At 42.4% G+C, this 14,261-nt stretch overlaps 1 protein-coding gene across 4 annotated transcripts in view; it reads right to left on the reverse strand.

The window, feature by feature from the left end:
- Positions 1-935: 935 nt before the first annotated feature.
- Positions 936-14,261, reverse strand: part of LOC138649140 (survival motor neuron protein-like) — a 98,654-nt gene continuing 85,328 nt past the window's right edge. For all 4 annotated transcript variants that reach the window (XM_069739308.1, XM_069739300.1, XM_069739323.1 and 1 more), the window contains one exon: positions 936-1,010. In XM_069739308.1, coding sequence (XP_069595409.1) covers positions 945-1,010 — 66 coding nt within the window. In that variant the 3' untranslated portion in view covers positions 936-944. The remainder of the gene's footprint in view (positions 1,011-14,261) is intronic.

Raw genomic sequence — 14,261 nt, forward strand, 5'->3', positions numbered from 1 at the left:
AGCATGTCAATTCTTTGTGTGGAATCCACAGTGGTTTTACACCTGCTCCATAATAGAAAACCGCAGGTGTAAAACCGCAGTGGAATCCGCACAAAAACGGCGGTAAATCCACGATAAATTAGAAGGAAACACGCAGTGTTTTTGCCCTGCGGATTTATCAAATCCGCTGCGGAAAAATCCGCAGTGGACCATTCTACCTGTGCACATACCCACATAGTGTGAGTGAAAAGCTACATATGCTTGCGCTATCTCATATCAATGCTTCATTAAAAGCAGCACAGCTCAGGCTTTTCATGTTTCATGCCCTAAACACTCTGAAATTATTTTGTGTATGTGTGTGTGTTTGGATGGTTGGTTATAGATAGACTGCCAGTAATCAAGTCTCATGGAGTGGAAGGCAGCAATAACACAGAGTTCACCTTAGCCATTGATCAGAGCCTTTGGGGTTCTCAGTATAGTTGGCTGGTGACAAAGTTTATTGATTCTCAATGTGAGAGATTATAGCTGATAGCATTAGACCCTTCTAGAGCAGATCTCAGAAAATAGAAAAACAATTACAACTGGAGTGTACAGACAGAAAAAAATGGTAATAAATGCTTCATGCTTATCACATAGTGATTAGGAATACTATTATTACTCCAGTACACACCCAGTGACTTATTATATACAATATTGACCTGAAATGAGAAATACTTTAAACTTAAATCTCTGCTCTTGTATGGCTTCATGTGTTTAACATATTGCCTGTACTGCACCCTTGCATCACGGGGACAGGATGCTCTAGTTCTTAAATTATTTGAAAACAGAGACTTTCTTATTTCCATCTTTATTCCACACATGGAGAAAAGAAAAAATTATGATACTCTATAAAAATCAAACATCATACATTCTCCCATTCCAAGATAAAAAAGCCTTTATGGAAGCAAAAATCTTACCTGATCATGCTATTTTCTTCTGGAGCCTTTTTTAAGGTTGGGTCTCAAAGCTTCAGCACGACCCTGTTTTAGACCCTACATTGCAAAGAAATTAGCTTTACTAGATGCTAATAAAGCTCTGTTTGTAGCATAGTTAAGAAGAGGGAAGGAACTGTTACACATAGTGCAGGACCCATGTCGCATGACTTTTGAAATATGAGGTTATAACTCTAGAACACTTCAATGGATCCTGGTGATTCTGACATTGTTTTCTCGAGACATATTGTACTTCATGACAATGGTAAAAATTCTTTGATAGTACCTGCATTTATTTGTGAAAAAAACGGAAATTTGGCGCAAATTATGAAAATTTCGCAATTTTCCAACTTTGAATTTTTATGCAATTAAATCACAGAGATATGTCACACAAAATACTTAATAAGTAACATTTCCCACATGTCTACTTTACATCAGCACAATTTTGGAACCAAAATTTTTTTTTGTTAGGGAGTTATAAGGGTTAAAAGTTGACCAGCAATTTCTCATTTCTACAACACCATTTTATTTTTATTTTTTCACAAAAAATTTAATTCAGCTCCAATTTGTTTTATTTTACCAAGGGTAACAGGAGAAAATGGACCCCAAACATTGTTGTACATTTTGTCCTGAGTATGCCAATACCCCACATGTGGGGGTAAACCACTGTTTGGGCGCATGGCAGAGCTCGGAATCAAAGGAGTGCCATTTGACTTTTCAATGCAAAATTGACTGGAATTGAGATGGGACGCCATGTTTCGTTTGGAGAGCCCCTGATGTGGCTAAACATTGAAACCCCCCACAAGTGACACCATTTTGGAAAGTAGACCCCCTAAGGAACTTATCTAGAGGTGTGGTGAGCACTTTGACCCACCAAGTGCTTCACAGAAGTTTATAATGTAGAACCGTAAAAATAAAAAATCATATTTTTTCACAAAAATTATCTTTTTGCCCCCAATTTTTTATTTTCCCAAGGGTAAGAGAAGAAATTGGACCCCAAAAGTTGTTGTACAATTTGTCCTGAGTACGCTGATAGCCCATATGTGGGGGTAAACCACTGTTTGGGCGGATGGGAGAGCTCGGAAGGGAAGGAGCGCCGTTTGACTTTTCAATGCAAAATTGACAGGAATTGAGATGGGACGTCATGTTGCGTTTGAAGAGCCACTGATGTGCCTAAACATTGAAACCCCCCACAAGTGACACCATTTTGGAAAGTAGACCCCCTAAGGAACTTATCTAGAGGTGTGGTGAGCACTTTGACCCACCAAGTGCTTCACAGAAGTTTATAATGTAGAACCGTAAAAATAAAAAATCATATTTTTTCACAAAAATTATCTTTTCGCCCCCAATTTTTTATTTTCCCATGGGTAAGAGAAGAAATTGGACCCCAAAAGTTGTTGTACAATTTGTCCTGAGTACGCTGATACCCCATATGTGGGGGTAAACCACTGTTTGGGCGGATGGGAGAGCTCGGAAGGGAAGGAGCGCCGTTTGACTTTTCAAAGCAAAATTGACAGGAATTGAGATGGGACGCCATGTTGCGTTTGAAGAGCCACTGATGTGCCTAAACATTGAAACCCCCCACAAATGACACCATTTTGGAAAGTAGACCCCCTAAGGAACTTATCTAGAGGTGTGCTGAGCGCTTTGACCCACCAAGTGCTTCACAGAAGTTTATAATGCAGAGCCGTAAAAATAAAACAAAATTTTTTTCCCACAAAAATTATTTTTTTAGCCCCCAGTTTTGTATTTTCCTGAGGGTAACAGGAGAAATTGGACCCCAAAATTTGTTGTCCAATTTGTCCTGAGTGCGCTGATACCCCATATGTGGGGGGGAACCACTGTTTGGGCGCATGGCAGGGCTCGGAAAGGAAGGAGCTCCATTTGGAATGAGGACTTAGATGGAATGGTCTGCAGGTGTCACATTGCATTTGCAGAGCCTCTAATGTACCTAAACAGTAGAAACCTCCCACAAGTGACACCATTTTGGAAACTAGACCCCCTAAGGAACTCATTTAGATGTGTTGTGATAGCTTTGAACCCCCAAGTGTTTCACTACAGTTTGTAACGCAGAGCCATGAAAATTAAAAAAAAAAATCTTTCCCCCCAAAATTATTTTTTAGCCCCCAGTTTTGTATTTTCCCGAGGGTAAGAGGAGAAATTCGACCCCAAAAGTTGTGGTCCAATTTGTCATGAGTACGCTGATACCCCGTATGTTGGGGGAAACCACCGTTTGAGCGCATGGCAGAGCTCGGAAGGGAAGGAGCGCCATTTGGAATGCAGACTTAGATGGAATGGTCTGCAGACGTCACATTGCGTTTGCAGAACCCCTAATGTACCTAAACAGTAGAAACCCCCCACAAGTGACCCCGTATTGGAAACTAGACCCCCCAGGGAACTAATCTAGATGTGTTGTGAGAACTTTGAACCCCCAAATGTTTCACTACAGTTTATAACGCAGAGCCGTGAAAATTAAAAATCTTTTTTTCCCACAAAAAATATGTTTTAGCCCCGAGTTTTGTATTTTCCCAAGGGTAACAGGAGAAATTGGACCCCAAAAGTTGTTGTCCTATTTGTCCTGAGTACGCTGATACCCCATATGTTGGGGTAAACCCCTGTTTGGGCACACGGGAGAGCTCGGAAGGGAAGAAGCACTGTTTTACTTTTTCAACGCAGAATTGGCTGGAATTGAGATCGGACGCCATGTCGCGTTTGGAGAGCCCCTGATGTGCCTAAACAGTGGAAACCCCACAATTATAACTGAAACCCTAATCCAAACACATCCCTAACCCTAATCCCAACAGTAACCCTAACCACACCTCTAACCCTGACACACCCCTAACCCTAATCCCAACCCTATTCCCAACCGTAAATGTAATCTAAACCCTAACTGTAACTTTAGCCCCAACCCAAACTGTAGCCGTAGCCCTAACCCTAGCCCTAACCCTAATCCTAACCCTAACCCTAGCCCTAACCCTAGCCCTAACCCTAGCCCTAACCCTAGCCCTAACCCTAGCCCTAACCCTAGCCCTAGCCCTAACCCTAGTCTTAACCCTAACCCTAGCCCTAACCCTAACCCTAGCCCTAACCCTAGCCCTAACCCTAGCCCTAACCCTAGCCCTAACCCTAACACTAGCCCTAATCCTAGCCCTAACCCTAGCCCTAGCCCTAACCCTAACCCTAGCCCTAACTCTAACCCTAGCCCTAATGGGAAAATGGAAATAAATACATTTTTTTTATTTTTCCCTAACTAAGGGGGTGATGAAGGGGGGTTTGATTTACTTTTATAGCGGGTTTTTTAGCGGATTTTTATGATTGGCAGCCGTCACACACTGAAAGACGCTTTTTATTGCAAAAAATATTTTTTGCGTTACCACATTTTGAGAGCTATAATTTTTCTATATTTTGGTCCACAGAGTCATGTGAGGTCTTGTTTTTTGCGGGACGAGTTGACGTTTTTATTGGTATCATTTTCGGGCACGTGACATTTTTCGATCGCTTTTTATTCCGATTTTTGTGAGGCAGAATGACCAAAAACCAGCTATTCATGAATTTCTTTTGGGGGAGGCGTTTATACCGTTCCGCGTTTGGTAAAATTGATAAAGCAGTTTTATTCTTCGGGTCAGTACGATTACAGCGACACCTCATTTATATCATTTTTTTATGTTTTGGCGCTTTTATACGATAAAAACTATTTTATAGAAAAAATCATTATTTTGGCATCGCTTTATTCTCAGGACTATAACTTTATTTTTTTGCTGATGATGCTGTATGGTGGCTCGTTTTTTGCAGGACAAGATGACGTTTTCAGCGGTACCATGGTTATTTATATCTGTCTTTTTGATCGCGTGTTATTCCACTTTTTGTTCGGCGGTATGATAATAAAGCGTTGTTTTTTGCCTCGTTTTTTTTTTTTCTTACGGTGTTTACTGAAGGGGTTAACTAGTGGGCCAGTTTTATAGGTCGGGCCGTTACGGACGCGGCGATACTAAATATGTGTACTTTTATTGTTTTTTTTTTTTTTATTTAGATAAAGAAATGTATTTATGGGAATAATATTTTTATTTTTTTTTCATTATTTTGGAATATTTTTCTTAATTTTTTTTTACACATTTGAAATTTTTTTTTTTTTTACTTTTTTACTTTGTCCCAGGGGGGGACATCACAGATCAGTGATCTGACAGTTTGCACAGCACTCTGTCAGATCACTGATCTGACATGCAGCGCTGCAGCCTTCACAGTGCCTGCTCTAAGCAGGCTCTGTGAAGCTACCTCCCTCCCTGCAGGACCCGGCTCCGCGGCCATCTTGGATCCGGGGCAGGAGGGAGCAGGGAGGGAGGTGAGACCCTCGCAGCAACGCGATCACATCGCGTTGCTGCGGGGGGCTCAGGGAAGCCCGCAGGGAGCCCCCTCCCTGCGGGAAGCTTCCCTGTACCACCGGCACATCGCGATCATCTTTGATCGCGGTGTGCCGGGGGTTAATGTGCCGGGGGCGGTCCGTGACCGCTCCTGGCACATAGTGCCGGATGTCAGCTGCGATAGGCAGCTGACACTCGGCCGCGCTCCCCCCGTGAGCGCCGCCGATCGCGCTGGACGTACTATCCCGTCCGTGGTCATAGGGGCCCACCCCACACGGACGGGATAGTACGTCCGATGTCAGAAAGGGGTTAAGGAAAACATCCAGAGGTCCAATTTTTGTGGAACATCTATAGTACATACCGTTTATTTTTTCATCAACATAGCTTTGTTTTTTGTGCAATGAATTGTAATTTTTAATGTCAACATAAATTTTACAATTCCACTATTGTTTTTTTAGGGTTTCATTTTTACAGCGGTCATAGTGTAATAAAAATGCCCTGGCAAAATGATTCTTCAAATCACTTACATTATAACAATAGCAAACTTGTATTTTTTTATTACACTCCTCAATACTGAAGTTGCAACACTACAATGGAAACATACTACATATACGCTGCTTTCCCAAGTGCATATATAAAAGAAATGCCAAAACCACAAAAAATGTTTTTTTCATGTAAAGTAAATATGGATTATACAATACATTTATACCATACAATGTCAATTAAATGAGGATTATACAAGTATAGAATTTTCTATCCTCCCTACACAAATGGTAACCGTAATCAATAATCATGGATTTCTAAACCTAAAATAATGCATTAACTAAGAGCCAGCAGAAAGGGGGGGATATCATTTCATTTGTTTTAACTCATTCCCTCCCCTGGTTATAACAGTACATTCTAGAGAGGGTGTGAGTGCATGGCAGAGAGCTCAGGAGCTGAGTACCCTTCCTGCAGGGCAGATCCTGGCTGACTAATATAGCCACCTGCCGCTAGCTATGATCACTGCTGTTAGACTACTTAAGTGTGATTTAAGTGGTGATCTTGGTGGGGCGGCCTTTCCAGCATTCATCGCAACCTCCTACCCACAATGGAATTGGGATCAAATACTCTCCCCCCTAACACCCATTCCTGTGAATTGCGGTTCAAGTTGCCTATACGGTATGTGGACCAAAAAGCTAAATGAAAATGAAATAAAAATTGTTTTTAAAAATACATAAAAAACAAACAAAAAAGGATTTGAATCACCTTCCTTTTCCCCATCCAGAAATAAATGCTAAACCGTTAAAAAAAGCATATTCATTATCTGCAAGAGAACATATTATGAAAATATAACATTATTTAATCCTTAAGGTAAACACTGTAAGCAAAAAAATAAAAGTGACAGAATTGTTGTTGTTTTTGGTCACCACACATCCCACAAACCAATCAAATTGTTGTATGTTGAAAAATAACATTGATAAATAAAGTTATGGGAAAAAGGTGACACTAACGGATACTTTTTAAAAAATTTTAAAAGCTCTGAATTTTTTAAAGGGAATCTGGGTCACCAAATTTGAGCTATCTAACCTATTAATATAGCATACAGGTTATAGACTGCTGAAAATAGTGATACCTGTTTGTCTGATCAGATGCCTTGTTGTTGCTAACAAATCATCTTTTATCACTTTATATACGTGACCTCTTCCAGGCTCCGGGGCAGATGGCGTCTGGAGATAACTCTGCCCCCAGAGCTGCTTATACATGAAGGGGAGTTACTAATGTGATGTGTAATGGCTACCGGTGTGATGTGTAATGGCTACTCTCCTGATCTCACTGCAGAGCTGTGTGTGATTATAATTGACACATCTGCAGGTTCCTCTCAGCTTCAGTTTCCATCTTACTGGCAGACATGGTTGTAATACTGTTGTAATTCAGCAGAACTCAGGAGTGGATGAGAAATGCAGATGTGGTGACGTGTTCCTATTAGTGATGAGCAAATATACTCGTTACTCGAGATTTCTCGAGCATGCTCGGGGGGTCCTCCCAAGTATTTTTTAGTGCTCGGAGATTTCGTTTTTCTTGCCGCAGCTGAATGATTTACATCTGTTAGCCAGCATAAGTACATGTGGGGGTTGCCTGGTTGCAAGGGAATCCCCACATATACTTATGTCAAAAGAAAAAGAGAAGCAGGCACCGCACAGAATAATTAGGGATCAACCAAGTGCATATATCTATACAGAGAAGACCAAACAAAGAAAGATACGCACACAAATGGGATCAACCTCAAAAAAATATATATACACAATATTTATTGTTTTCAATACAAAAACACAACAAGGCAAGACATATTATATTAAAAACATTTGTAACCAGAAAAAAGGCTGATAAGCCACACATTCCCCCAGGTAAATACAAAAGTGTGGTAACACAGCACCTTACAATAATTAGTAAGTCCGGACAAAAAATGCATATAGAAGTGTAAATATAGAGAAAGGGATGTTCGAATCCCCTGCCTATCTGCTGCCAGCTATACAAGAGATCCCTCTAACGCAATGCTCATGTCCTAAACATAGGGACAATAGTATAGGCATATTTCACCCGACATACAGGAATCAGGTCCAAGAAAATACAACAAGAGACACCCCAAAGACACAACAAATTACTTATCCGCGCCAATAGTCCGGACACCTAGATAAACCTGGGCGGTCATATGAAATTTCAACGACCGGTAATCGAGTGCTGACCATGGGGAGAGAAAGACCAAGACCCCACGCGTATCAACGCTACACAAGCGTCTTCATCAGCGGAAGTAGCATATACTTATGCTGGCTAACAGATGTAAATCATTTAATCTAAACTTTGCTGTGCAATAAAAAATTATATTGTGGTACCGTTTTAGCAAGAAAAATCAATGTAAATACTTTTATGCCCAAAAATGACAAAAGTATTTTAGTAGTGATACCTGTCACAAAATGGCCCTTTCTACCACAGTAAACACATACTCCCCCCCTTTACGCCGAACAACAGATTGCATTCCAGAACGAGTTGCCCCACCCAACTGGATGGGTTCTGTCATTGAGTTACCGCGACAGAGAGAAGCCATAAGACCGCATCATCTGATAGCTCCTACTCCTGCGCTGAAAAGAAGCACTTCACCTTCTTTTTAAACGGTGCAAATTTCATTTGACAGTACAGGAGTTATTTGGGCATGTTGAGAGCTCTGGGAGTCTGGGCTCTCAGCTGAGAACATTTAGCCACTCCTATCCCCTATATAATCTGGGTCCTGACTGACACACATCGTCAGAGATGCTTCATGGCTGGGAGGATAGGAGTTAATGGTTATATGAGAAGGCATCTGGTAGGTTTATCTGAGGCTGCTGCTTGGTTTACTAAGTGTGATAACTCCCTTTCCTTCTACTTTGGTTTTTCCTGGTTTTGCTAAGATGGCGCCGCCGTGCAGTCGCGTGGTGTGCGGGGGGCGTGGCTAAAGCGGTGACGGCACCTGTCCAATAGATGGACACAAACAAAGGGCCAATCCCGACTCGTTTCGAGGGTACCCTCTTTCTCAAGGTGTGACCACCCTGCTCATCCTACCTATTATATAGCCACGTAATCAGGCGCTGTGTGTGACAATGAACCGCCCTCCTGCATCCAACACCGCCCAAAATATCACACATAGTACATCCCCAGCTTGTGAATCTCAGTGTTGCTCACAAATAATTACTACACCTCTAACTCAAATGCTAATGCTGGTACTAGACTTCCCCCTCTGTATTCGCCTTCAATGTCCAACATAAGAATATAATAAAAACATCAATATTTTATTCTAAACAAGTTACGAAATATAAATATGTGCCCAAAAAACTTTTATTATGTACTATACAAATACTAAAAAATCTTAAAAACCCCTGTAAACTACCTGTTAATCACCATATGCATATACAGTTTACACTCCATATTCTCTAAATACAGTTAGGGCCAGAAATATTTGGACAGTGACACAATTTTCGCGAGTTGGGCTCTGCATGCCACCACATTGGATTTGAAATGAAACCTCTACAACAGAATTCAAGTGCAGATTGTAACGTTTAATTTGAAGGGTTGAACAAAAATATCTGATAGAAAATGTAGGAATTGTACACATTTCTTTACAAACACTCCACATTTTAGGAGGTCAAAAGTAATTGGACAAATAAACATAACCCAAACAAAATATTTTTATTTTCAATATTTTGTTGCAAATCCTTTGGAGGCAATCACTGCCTTAAGTCTGGAACCCATGGACATCACCAAACGCTGGGTTTCCTCCTTCTTAATGCTTTGCCAGGCCTTTACAGCCGCAGCCTTCAGGTCTTGCTTGTTTGTGGGTCTTTCCGTCTTAAGTCTGGATTTGAGCAAGTGAAATGCATGCTCAATTGGGTTTAGATCTGGAGATTGACTTGGCCATTGCAGAATGTTCCACTTTTTGGCACTCATGAACTCCTGGGTAGCTTTGGCTGTATGCTTGGGGTCATTGTCCATCCGTACTATGAAGCGCCGTCCAATCAACTTTGCAGCATTTGGCTGAATCTGGGCTGAAAGTATATCCCGGTACACTTCAGAATTCATCCGGCTACTCTTGTCTGCTCTTATGTCATCAATAAACACAAGTGACCCAGTGCCATTGAAAGCCATGCATGCCCATGCCATCACGTTGCCTCCACCATGTTTTACAGAGGATGTGGTGTGCCTTGGATCATGTGCCGTTCCCTTTCTTCTCCAAACTTTTTTCTTCCCATCATTCTGGTACAGGTTGATCTTTGTCTCATCTGTCCATAGAATACTTTTCCAGAACTGAGCTGGCTTCTTGAGGTGTTTTTCTGCAAATTTAACTCTGGCCTGTCTATTTTTGGTATTGATGAATGGTTTGCATCTAGATGTGAACCCTTTGTATTTACTGTCATGGAGTCTTCTCTTGACTGTTGACTTAGAGACAGATACACCTACTTCACTGAGAGTGTTCTGGACTTCAGTTGATGTTGTGAACGGGTTCTTCTTCACCAAATTAAGTATGCGGCGATCATCCACCACTGTTGTCATCCGTGGACGCCCAGGCCTTTTTGAGTTCCCAAGCTCACCAGTCAATTCCTTTTTTCTCAGAATGTACCCAACTGTTGATTTTGCTACTCCAAGCATGTCTGCTATCTCTCTGATGGATTTTTTCTTTTTTTTCAGCCTCAGGATGTTCTGCTTCACCTCAATTGAGAGTTCCTTTGACCGCATGTTGTCTGCTCACAGCAACAGCTTCCAAATGCAAAACCACACACCTGGAATCCACCCCTGACCTTTTAACTACTTCATTGATTACAGGTTAACGAGGGAGACGCCTTCAGAGTTAATTGCAGCCCTTAGAGTCCATTGTCCAATTACTTTTGGTCCCTTGAAAAAGAGGACGCTATGCATTACAGAGCTATGATTCCTAAACCCTTTCTCCGATTTGGATGTGGAAACTATCATATTGCAGCTGGGAGTGTGCACTTTCAGCCCATATTATATATATAATTGTATTTCTGAACGTGTTTTTGTAAACAGCTAAAATAACAAAACTTGTGTCACTGTCCAAATATTTCTGGCCCTAACTGTAAGTGAAGTCCGTGAATGGACTCCACCCAATAAAATTTGAGTAAAATTAAATAATATGTTTGTACAAAGAACTTAACCTGAAATATTCAATAAATTAAAAATTTAAAATATTAAAACCGTGCATCTTCAGATAATATATAAAATATTATTTGTAAAAATGCTACACAACCTACAGGGCATACAACTCAATTTCATAGTTCAGTCCCTTGGGGGCATGGCTATCCAATGTGAAAATCCACTTGGACACCACTTTTGACATGGTCTTCAAATAGTCGCCTCCCCTCAGATTTTCCTTAACCCTTTGGATCCCACAGAAAGATGTATGGTCACAAGTCCGGTTATGTTTGTCAGCATAATGACGTGACAAAGGATGTCCCAGAAAACCTTTTTTAATGTTGTCAAGGTGTTCTTTTATTCTTTCTTTGAGTCGTCTTTTAGTACGACCAACGTAAAGTTTATCACACGGGCATCTCACTATATATATAATCCCTCTGGAGTGGCAGGAGATATTGTCCCGAATAATAAATGATGCAGTCCTATCTGCATTCCAAAATAAAGTCTGAACTGATAGTGTGCTTTGAGTGCGTACGAAGCACGAGCAACTCCGACAAGCAGAAAACCCCCCATTTTTGGAATGTTGATGCCCAGATGTAACCACATTGCCCATTCCCATTTTAATAGTCGGGGCTAGAAGGTTCCCAATGTTCTGAACCCTTCTGTAAATAAACCTCGGGCAGTCGGGCAGCAATTCTCCCACACTTTTGTCTTCTTTCAGGATGGACCAATGTTTCTCAATGATATTGGTGAATCTCCTTCTATTTGCATGATATTGCATAATGAAAGGCAAATCAGTAATCTCCTGTGATGTATTTGAAATTTTACATACTGATTTTTTTCCTTGGAATAAATCTGCTCTCACCAGGGATTTTGCATTCTTTCTTGCTTCTTCCAAAAATGACAATTGATATCCATTTTCTGTAAACTGAGACACCAAATATCTAGATTCCTCCTCATAATCATGATCCTTGGTACAGTTCCGTCTAATGCGTGTGAATTGGCTTTTTGATAGCATTTAGTTGAAAGCCTGTCCATATCCACATAGATATTGAAATCTAGAAAATTAACATTGGTATTGCACGTACCAATGTTAATTTTCTAGATTTCAATATCTATGTGGATATGGACAGGCTTTCAACTAAATGCTATCACAAAGAGGTGGATTGCAATAGTTACATCCAAACAGACAGTTGCCAAGCCAATTCACACGCATTAGACGGAACTGTACCAAGGATGGTGTGGCAGTTATTGCTGATAATGGTAGACAGTGTGGAGGCTTATTTAGGGTCATAACATGGACAGATATTTTTATGCAGAGGGCATTTTAATAACACTCTTATTTTTAACCCCTTAGCGACCGCCGATACGCCTTTTAACGGCGGCCGCTAAGGGTACTTAAACCACAGCGCCGTTAATTAACGGCGCTGTGGAAAAAGTGAATAGCGCCCCCCAGAGTCGGATTTTCTCCGGGGTCTCGGCTGCCGGGGTTAGCCGAGACCCCAGAGAACATGATTCGGGGGTTTTTTTACCCTCCCCGCTTTTGCGATCGCCGGTAATTAACCGTTTACCGGCGATCGCAAAAAAAAAAAACGCAATCTATTTTTAATTTCTCTGTCCTCCGATGTGATCGCACATCGGAGGACAGAGAAAAGGGGTCCCAGGTGGCCCCCCAATACTTACCTAGCTCCCCCGGTGCTCCTCGTGTCTCCCGGTGGGCACCGCCATCTTCAAAATGGCGGGCGCATGCGCAGTGCGCCCGCCCCCGCGAGAATCTTTGGGGTATCGGCTGCCGGGGGTAGCCGAGACCCCAAAGAGCATGATCGGGGTCGGTTTTACCGACCCCTGTTTTGCGATCGCCGGTAATTAACTGTTTACCGGTGACCGCAAAAAAAAAAAAAAAAAGTAAAGTGTAATTCTTTGTCCTCTGATGTGATCGCACATCAGAGGACAGAGAAATAGGGGGATTCGGGGACCCTACAATACTCACCTGTGTCCCTGGAACCTCTTGCTGCTCCTCCTGGCCGCCGGCAGAAGAAAATGGCGGGCGCATGCGCAGTGCACCCGCCATCTGTCTCCATCTGCCGGCCGGCAGGAGAATAGCAGTTGGGGCTAAAAGTAGGGTTAGGGGTAGGGTTAGGGGTAGGGTTAGGGGTAGGGTTAGGGGTAGGGTTAGGGGTAGGGGTAGGGCTAGGGTTAGGGTTAGGGCTAGGGTTGGGGCTAAATTTAGGGTTAGGGTTGGGGCTAAATTTAGGGTTAGGGTTGGGGCTAAATTTAGGGTTAGGCTTCTTTCACACTTACGTCGGTACGGGGCCGTCGCAATGCGTCGGCCCGACATACCGACGCACGTTGTGAAAATTGTGCACAACGTGGGCAGCAGCTGTAGTTTTTCAACGCATCCGCTGCCCAATCTATGTCCTGGGGAGGAGGGGGCAGAGTTACGGCCACGCATGCGCGGTCAGAAATGGCGGATGCGACGTACAAAAAAACGTTTCATTGAACGTTTTTTTGTGCCGACGGTCCGCCAAAACACAACTGATCCAGTGCACGACGGACGCGACGTGTGGCCATCCGTCACGATCCGTCGGCAATACAAGTCTATGGGCAAAAAACGCATCCTGCGGGCACATTTGCAGGATCCGTTTCTTGTCCAAAACGATGGATTGCGACGGAATGCCAAACGACGCAAGTGTGAAAGTAGCCTTAGGGCTAGGGTTAGGGTTGGGGCTAAAGTTAGGGCTAGGGTTGGGGCTAAAGTTAGGGTTAGAGTTGGGATTAGGGTTAGGGTTTGGATTAGGGTTGGTATTAGGGTTAGGGTTGGCATTAGGGTTACGCTTGGGATTAGGGTTAGGTTTGGGATTAGGGTTGAGATTAGGATTAGGGGTGTGTTGGATTTAGGGTTTTGATTAGGGTTATGGTTAGGGTTGACATTAGGGTTGTTTTGGGGTAAGGGTTGTGATTATGGTTAGGGTTAGTGATTAGGATTATGGATCAGGTTGGGATTAGGGTTAGGGGTGTGTTGGGGTTAGGGTTGGAGCTAGAATTGGGGGGTTTCCACTGTTTAGGTACATCAGGGGGTCTCCAAACACGACAGCCAATTTTGCGCTCAAAAAGTCAAATGGTGTTCCCTCCCTTCTGAGCTCTGTTGTGCGCCCAAACAGTGGGTTACCCCCACATATGGGGCATCAGCGTACTCAGGATAAATTGGACAACAACTTCTGGGGTCCAATTTCTCTTGTTACCCTTGTGAAAATAAAAACTTGGGGGCTACAAAATCTTTTTTGTGGAAAAATAT

The sequence above is a fragment of the Ranitomeya imitator genome, chromosome 1 (genome assembly GCF_032444005.1).
Source record: "Ranitomeya imitator isolate aRanImi1 chromosome 1, aRanImi1.pri, whole genome shotgun sequence".
NCBI classification, from domain to species: domain Eukaryota; kingdom Metazoa; phylum Chordata; class Amphibia; order Anura; family Dendrobatidae; genus Ranitomeya; species Ranitomeya imitator.